At 30.9% G+C, this 9,087-nt stretch overlaps 1 protein-coding gene across 2 annotated transcripts; it reads left to right on the top strand.

Annotated features, from left to right (window-relative positions):
• The first annotated feature begins 7,617 nt into the window (after positions 1-7,617).
• Positions 7,618-8,819, top strand: LOC149165945 (uncharacterized). Of its 2 annotated transcripts, none has more exons than XM_089431229.1 (2): positions 7,618-8,264; positions 8,399-8,819. In XM_089431229.1, the coding sequence occupies exons 1-2, from the start codon at positions 7,981-7,983 to the stop codon at positions 8,430-8,432; spliced, it is 318 nt and encodes a 105-aa protein (XP_089287355.1). In that variant the 5' UTR covers positions 7,618-7,980; the 3' UTR covers positions 8,433-8,819. The 2 variants fall into 2 exon arrangements, with proteins under 2 accessions (XP_089287355.1, XP_089287354.1); XM_089431228.1 differs by having other exon boundaries at positions 7,626-8,264; positions 8,396-8,814.
• Positions 8,820-9,087: the final 268 nt, after the last annotated feature.

Raw genomic sequence — 9,087 nt, 5'->3', positions numbered from 1 at the left:
GATTCTCGCAATAATTAACATACTACCTTATATATATAGACACTCCAAAATTCCAAACTTTGTTGGATCTAAATCTCAAACCTATCTAGTTTTATCATCTCAACATCTCAGATTACTTGGAGCAACTATGTCATTCCACCCTTTCCCAACTAGTCTCAACTAGTCTAAGTCGTAAAATAAGGAGACTTTTTATATTTATTTAGTTCATATATGTATTGAGATGAGTTTTTTTTTTTTTTTGTTATTTAGGGTTAAATATTCTTCAAACACTTCAACAGATGGTACCAATATATCAATTGTATCATGTGCACCTTATAACTAAGTGTATTTTTTATTTTTCATATATGGTAATATTGTTTCATTATTATATTATTGATTTATTTGTATAGTTATGTATTAAATTTTGAAATATAGTTTTTCATATTTTGTAATATGGTTTTATTATTTGTATTTATTTTGGAAAATAGTTTCCATTTCTTTTTATAAAAATTTGATATTTTAAAATATTGTTAAAGATTCAAATTTTCTTGATCATTTAAAAAATGTTAAGATTTTTAACTCAAATAACATTATTGACTGTTATTTTTAACTTTGATTTAATTTGTTTTTATTTTTAATAATTAAATCATGTGATTTAGTTATTAATCTAATTAATCTTGTTGTATTGAGGCTTCTGTGATCCATATCAAGTTTATGAGAGATTCTTCGGCGTAAATTAGTTTATAAATTCTTTATTAACTAAGTTAATTTATTTTAATACATATTTAAAATGGTAATATATATATATATATATATATAAAATAAAGGGGTCCATTTTATAACTAAATGGGGTAACTTATCTTATTAATAATGGTTATTTTCTTGTCCTAACTAACTGGTCAAATCTAGCCGTTGTCAGAATATAGCCATTGGAGGTTTGCTCTATCTATTTAACTTGCTTTGCTTGATCTGTTCATTCAACTTGTCCTGACGATGAACCACACTGGTTGGTTCGAAACGCGTCGACAAATGAAATATCATGTGATTTACGCGGAAGAATCTCTCATAAACTAATTAATCTTATTTTCATTTTTATATTATTTTTTATTATTAAAATACATTTGAATGTTGATATACATCAATTTAATCTAAATTAATGTAAAATCAATCACAACTCTAAATTAATAATTTACTTATATTGTAATTAAAATAAAAAATTTAACTTATATTTTAATCAATTAAATTAAAAAAAAATTATATTTCAATTAATTAAATTAATATTTTTCTATATCCAGGATGTAAAAATTTCAATTGCATTGCCACTCTAAACCCTTTCTAAAAACAACTTAATCTCAAGAAAGTGGAATAAAAAAAATATCTACAATCTATTCATTCAATGATAAGAAAAATGTTCAATCCAGAATCCAAAACCTTTATTCTTTGCAAATGAGATATTTACAATTTATTCCATTTAAATTGAGTGTGTCTATTTGAACATTATGAGATTAATTTAAAACCTGAACTTATTCCTTATCATGCAAAAGAGGAATTCCTTCATTATTTTCAGATGCCAGCCTTAATTAAAATTTTCACGTGGTTGAAATCCTTGACATGTCTCATCGTTGTTTACTATTTGTTATTATCATGATGTTTACTTATTTGGAGACATATACTTGGGTTGCAAGATTTCCAATTATAGTAACTAAAATCTAATGAGCTATCATGAGCTTTAGAACCCCCATATCTTTAATTAGATGCCTTAGATTGGGAACAGAAAACCTCTATTTTGCTTTTGCAAGCAAATATATAATGCCCTTTTAGTAGAAGAATATGTTTAAACTCATTTCTAGAACAACTCCAAAGTACACATCATTATTTAGATTTTTTAGGTGTGCTAAGATAACGCCTTAAAGCAAAAGTTAACATAAAAAAAATAAAGTGAGTATTAAAGTATTACTAGGCAGGCAATATGGGTAGTGTAGCTCCAAAAGATAAAAGACAACCCTTATAATATTATAATAATGTATTGTATATAAATGGTAATAATTATCACTTTTATTTATAAGGTGCAATCAAATTAAAATGGTTCGAGGATAGGAGCTACTCGTGCTTTATGCTACATCACTTTATGCACTAATGTGCAAAGCAACACATAATTATTTCATTGTTCCCTGCACATGATTGAGTTTATAAAGGAAAATGTGTTTTCCAATTTTTATTTATTTTTAATTATCATGTTTTCTAAGCTGTAAAATAATATATGGATTGACATGCACCCATGAACATAGGTAGGTTCACATCTTTTTCTTTCATGTTAAAGTTGGTATTTACATTGTGTTTATATATTTGGAATAAGAGTAATTTTTTCTTTTTAGGTGTTTCACGTTTTTTATATAGTTTGTTTTAAAGTTTATTTTTCTTATTTTTATTTTCGTTTAACTACTTTAAAATTTGTTTTAATTAATCAAAGGTGGAGACTAGTCATCACATACCCCATAATTACTCAAAAGAACATTTCATTATTGTGTTTTATATAGTCTGTTTTAAAGTTTATTTTTCTTATTTTTATTTTCGTTTAAGTACTTTAAAATTTGTTTTAATTAATCAAAGGTGGAGACTAGTCATCACATACCCCATAATTATTCAAAAGAACATTTCATTATTGTGTGTTGAGTATAGATAAATTCTTTATAGGTATTATGGTATATTTAAAGATTTTTTTACTTTGGAATCTTAGTATGAAATCCCTTTGTATATATTATTAACAATTAAAGGTCGTGGCACTTTGAGCTTCCAAATTCATTGTGAGCTTCCAAATTCATTGTGAAGATTTGATGTATGTTGTCATTTTCATTAGGGGTTTGCTTAATTTCATAAGAAATTATTATATCCGTTCCAATAAAAGCTTTATCTAGAATCTTTTATCTTAATTCCATAATATTTACATAGATAGTGAAATACACATCCCTCTCACAATTTTTTTTTTCTTTTAGGAATTTCAAGATTTGCTCTTAGTAACTAAGGATGGAGACTAATAATCACATACCTCATCATTAATGAAAAAGCACATGATTTTCTCATGCTAACCATATTATGAAATCTATGATATATGTTTGACTAATTAAGAGATCCACTTGCTTTGAGATCATAATGCGAAGCCCCCAAATAATATTACCCATTTTATAATCGTTACACTTTGAGGTTCTAAAATTATTGTGAATATTTGTATCATATTTCCTTTTTTCCTTTTGAGCTTACTTAATTTCACAGGGAGCATTATGTACCCCTAAATAGATATCGATCCAAAACCTTGTATCTATTCCCTAAAATTCATGTAGATAAGAAAAGACACGTGGATCTTGTTGACTTTTTGAGAAGTGGGAAACATCATATATCTTGTACAATACAAAGCTCACAACCCATTAAGAATATGAATTCATTATACTACATAGTTTTTTTTCATTTGAAATGTTAAAGAGACCAATCTTCTCATCTTTTACTATGGACATTGGTCAAGTTCATAATTGCAGTGCTTCATATCTCTTGGTCTCTCTCTTCTACACTACAAAGCTCACATTCCATTAAGAGTATAATTTCATTATACTACGCACTTTTACTCCATTTGAAATGTTAAAGCGACCAATCTTTTCATATTCTCTTATGGACATTGACCAAGTTCATAATCAAAATCCTTCATATCTCTTGATCTCTTGTCATGTTTCTTCAATTCCTTCTTGAGACAATCCTTTATCTTTTTATTTTCATATTTTTTATTGGAGTTATGCACTCCATTTATCTTTTCATATTTATTCATCTCTTATTCTTGTTTATTGAGAAACACTCTTTCCATATTTATATAAAGGTGATGATATTCCTATATTTGTGATGATGATGATGATCATCCACTAAGGCCAACTTTGGTCTATTGGACCTATATACTTAAATTAATTGGCTTTATTTATCTAGTTACTTCTATCATTGAATAATTTCAAGAAGGAATGTTTGTGTTCCCTTTTATTTTTATGAGTTGACAAGATATAGAGTTTGGTCTTAATACAATGTCTTGAAAATATCCTTGAATGTCTTTATAGGAGGGGCAATCTAAGAGAAAATGATTTCCATCCTATTTGCCATTTGTGTCATACATTTTACAAATTCTTCCTTGTCAAGTGTTTTGGTTCTTATCCAACATCACTTCTTAGCATGAATCCCATAGGAATTTGTTCTTATCAATATTTATTTTCTTTCTTGAGATAGCAAGAATGGATAGATAATTTTTAAGCTTCTAACTATGGGTTAATGATTTTGTATAACTATTCAACTTTTTGTTATTCCTGATCATTTCATGGTGCCACATTTTCCTTTTAAACTTAGTTATGATAATGCTTTTAACAATGTTAATATCTTATGGGACATCCTCTTCCACTACCCCCCAATGTTTTACCTCAGAGATGACGTCCCAAATCCAACCTCTTTTGAGCCTTCAATAACTTTTATTGATATTTGAAGTAGTGATAGGAAGCCTTTCATATTTCATGTTAACTCTCTTGTGTCTTTACATAAACTATATAATCACACCATCCCTCTCAGTGGCTAGAAGCCCAATTTTTGAAAGTAGGATATGACAATGGGTATTACATTTATTTTTAAGGTTATTTAGTGTAAATTCCTTTGGACTGACTTGATTTCCTCCGATTTCCCTTAAAATGCTACATCCCTAAACCTTACAAGCTTACAAAATCATTGGGATAACAAAGGGATTGAAGTGAACCTTTATTTTTCGTAAAACAAAAATGTTGTAGCATTAAAATTGTCCTCAAGGACAAAGTAAACTTTCCAACCTCCATTAGTTCTTCTCTGAACAATATGGTTCCAATTTAGCTTATGATGAAAATTGATTTTGAGCTGCTTATAAACTAGACTTCTTCCAAGAGGTTGTTATCATAAACAAAAGTAGTGTATGCATTCCATTTCACTGTAATGAACATTACCTTGGTTTTATTTGTATTTATAGACATACTAGAGTTAGTATAAAAATTATTGAGAAACTTTAAGTTTCTAATCAAGGTTAGAGCGAGACTCTACTAAATGGACAATATAATCTCACCACATCTCAAATAAGGTTGCCTCTTTTCCTTGGAAGATTTCCTTGAGGAAACCCTCTAGGCACCTAGGTTAAATGTCATTAGAGTATAAGATGTACTCCTAACCTAGAGAGTTCTATTTAACTTAAATCCATGACCTTTCAACAATCTGTGCCTTGGAACTAGTTGGTTCAATCTAATTAAGCTAACCCCCTAGGCTCTCTAGGAAGATTTCTTAGTGTTGATTTCACCACCTCAGCTTGAGATGGTCAATAGTGATTTGTTGAGTCAATGAAAGATGAACCTTGATATTGATTGCATGATGGTTCACCAATGACATGCTTGTGTTGATCGATGTGCCAATATGCACAACCATAGCTGAATGAAGTGCATGCTCGAAACACCGCCTGTAGTCCTTTAACTAAAGGAATCTAATTTTTAATGTTGTTGCTCACGTTCTCTCTATGACGCTCTATGATGAGGTAAGGGATGCCAACTGCATGGTCATAAGTTAGAAGCTTGTCACCAAAAATTCTTAGCTTAAGATGTGCACCTAGCCATAATGTACTTGAAACTACTTGCCTCTGAACATAGCTTCAATGCATTTGAAAGTTTTGATCTCAATAAAGCACCAAAAACTTGTTTATCCAACCAAACCCAAATATTTTCCCACGTTTTCATGCCCATATTTCCCAATAAATGAATATAAAAAAAATGATAATAATACCTAGCTAATTCAATCTAATTTTTTCCCATAATTGAAATGATCTGATGATCTATTATAGACAAAAAAATATATTTAAAAAATTTCAACTTTTAAACAATGTAATCCCTTAATATATACATTTAACCAAAAAATTTCAAACTTTATGATAAATATAAAACAAATAACAAAAATTAAAATCTTAATCTTAACAATAATATATTATTATTTATATTTAAATTACAAATAAAAAAATATTAAAAAGATATTTTTTTTTAAAGGTTAATTTTTTAATAATATGCCATTATTTGTATTTGAATTGATTCCTATTTTGAATAAATAAGAACTTCCGAGAGCATTTGATCCTCTTTATATAAAATTATTAGATGGCAAAACTTATAAATTAAGGCCAATATTACTGCAACATGTGCCTACCTTAGATCATAATAAAGATTTGCTCATCCTTAAAAATTATATTTCATTATAAAATATAGGGCAAAATGAAAATCCTTCGATTATAAAATTGGCTTGCATTCAACTATATAACCATTGACCAAGTCAACTGTTCAATTATTAACCCTAGTAATCATATGAAGATTTTTAGGCTCAAAGCAAGCTTTGAACAAAGTTCCGTGATTACAACTTCAAAGTTAGATGGAGACATAGGTATGAGAGGCAGGCAGGCCAAACTAGGGGGGTGAGGTTCATGTCGGGCAACATACGGCGGCAAACCAGGCGGGCCAGTGGCCACCCCCAGTCTACGTAAGGAAAAAGGAGAAAAGGACGCAAAGCGCAGAAGACGAGATTGCCCTCTTCATTCAATGTGCATGAAAATACTACAAGCTATTCCCCACAGAAGAGAATCGAAATGGGCATAAAGCGAACGGTGCTCTCAAAGCTTGAAAGAGATAGAGAACTTTGTCTTTGTTTGCTTTGCAGGCAGGACAAGCATTGGCGAGATGCAACTGGAAGGGATAAGGTGAATTCAAAATGCCCCCCACTGGTAAATTTTTATTTCATTTTTATCCAGTTTTTCACATTGTCAAGTTCTTAGGCTAATTTGATCAAAACCCTATAAGCAAAGATTTTCCACTAATCAAACTTAAACTTAAAATATAAGATAAATATGATTTTTTTGAGATTTATTTTTAATGGTTAGTGAATGAATTTTAGTTCTATTGATTTAATGAATCATTTGTTTTTTGTGGGTTTAAGTTTCTAAAGACATATTATAAGTGGTGGTTTAACTTATGTTGTTTGGTGAACAATTTATTTCTCCAGCTTAAGTGGTGGTTTAACTTATGTTGTTTGGTGAACAATTTATTTCTCCAGCTATTTGGATTCGAGTTTCTCAAAACCTATTATAAATGACTGTTTAAATGACTGTTTATAGTATTTATAAAATAGTTATATCTGGTATAATAATAGAAAATAATCATTCAAAATTACATATTCTCCAGAGATTCTATGGTTTCCATTGGATGTTTAATCTCAACTTGTTATAAAGTGTTAACCTCACCGTAATTATCTGAGGGCAACTTATGCCAGAACCGAATTACATATTCTCCAGAGATTCTATGATTTCCATTGGATGTTTAATCTCACTTTATTATAAAGTGTTAACCTCACCGTAATTATCTGAGGGCAACTTATCCCAGAACCAACCACAAGTAGCACTGCTATTAATGGTCCGAAGAGAAGAGAGAGTAGAGTACCTACCTGTCACACACAGCCTGTGCAAGGTCCGAGAAAGTGCAACAGAGGAATCACATCCTACCCCTCAGTGGGCTCCATTAAAACTGCACATTCGCCATTGCTTTCACGACTCACGACATATAGTGCTTGTTATCAAGGAAGAATCGAACCTTTCACTCGCCAATGCGAGGTACCAAACGTTTTGTAGGCCTCCAAAGATCACCCTACATCTGCTATATCATGGAGGGTAGATTTGGGGTTTCAGTAAATACTTAGCTTCTCCTCAAGACTAGGTAGTTCCTTATTATATAAGGTACAGTCAGTTGTTATATTACAGGGGACATTTGCCAGTTAGTCAGTTCTTTGATAATTGGAGAAGCAGGGTGTTGGATTGCATACCAAGACTGGAAGACAGACAGTAATCACCATAACTGTGTGGGAACATATGTAATTTTCTCTAATCAGAGATCATACTATTATAGGTTTTCAGGATAGAAACAGAAACAGAAACAGCCAGCCATGAGGGGATACTGTTTCATTGCTACCAGGCTTAGTAGAATGATTCTTTTCATCTTGCTCCTAGGAGTGTCAATGTCATTTAAGAATGAAATGGCTCTTGGTATGAGAAATATAGAGAGGATAAAAGGAATTAGGCATGAGCTGTATGCAGTAGAAGCTGCTGCTACTGCTACTGAGGTTTCTCATGTGGATGCAAAAAACAGAGGAGGAGAAGCAGATTTCGATCTGAATTATGGGGATGTTAAGCGTAGAGTGCCCAATGGATCCGACCCAATTCATAATAGGTACTTTTATCAGAAACTTCCAAGTATCAATACCATTTTTGTTTTCACTTTGTTGGGTATAAGTTAAGGTTATGGGGTATAGTAATAATAATTCGAATTTGCATATTTCTTTTGTTTGCCATATGTTTCAGAAGAGCGGGGAAGTCAGGAGAGCCTCCGGCAGTATAAAGGATGAGATGATGCTGTGGCCTTCAAATATGAAGCAGAAATCAGAATGGAGTGCTTTTACATGAAAATACAGCATTGTAATCCATAAATGGAACTACCAATGCTAAGATGGTGCAGTGAATATTGTGATCTTTTCTCATTTTGGCATAAGGCGAGCTTATAATTACTTCTAGTGGTTTGGACATTGACATGTGCAGAGACAAAAATTGAATAGAAGAAGGAACAATTTTAGTTGTTACTGTAGATGTTCTTGTTTTTCCTTTTACTATTCAATTAGTGTACAGAGAACAGATTGTTTGCTTGATTGCTTGGTAGACATTTCCTACCTTACAAAAAAATAAATAAAGTTGTATAATTATTGGCCCTCCATATTTGTTGTAACCTTGCCAACTGCAGCAAGTTAGTTGTTAGGGTTTCTTTCATCTTTATATTTTATTTTTATTTGGCTGGTTTTGGGTTTATGGTTGAAAGAATTTTTTACAGCTGAGACCAATATGAAATTGGGTGCTGAATCTGCAATTTGGAATACAATCTGTTGTGCTCAGTGATAAAGAAAAAGGAGAAAAGGACAAGTGCACGTACCCATACACGCAAAGAATAAATTAATATGTGCATTGTCCACTGATACACGCAACGCCTTAGACCGAATCTTCAT

The sequence above is a fragment of the Pinus tabuliformis genome, chromosome 5_1 (genome assembly GCF_031772625.1).
Source record: "Pinus tabuliformis cultivar Carrire ecotype Pingquan chromosome 5_1, CPIR1, whole genome shotgun sequence".
Taxonomy (NCBI): domain Eukaryota; kingdom Viridiplantae; phylum Streptophyta; class Pinopsida; order Pinales; family Pinaceae; genus Pinus; species Pinus tabuliformis.
Note: the sequence above shows the minus strand (reverse complement) of the source record. Positions and strands in the feature narration are given on the sequence as shown.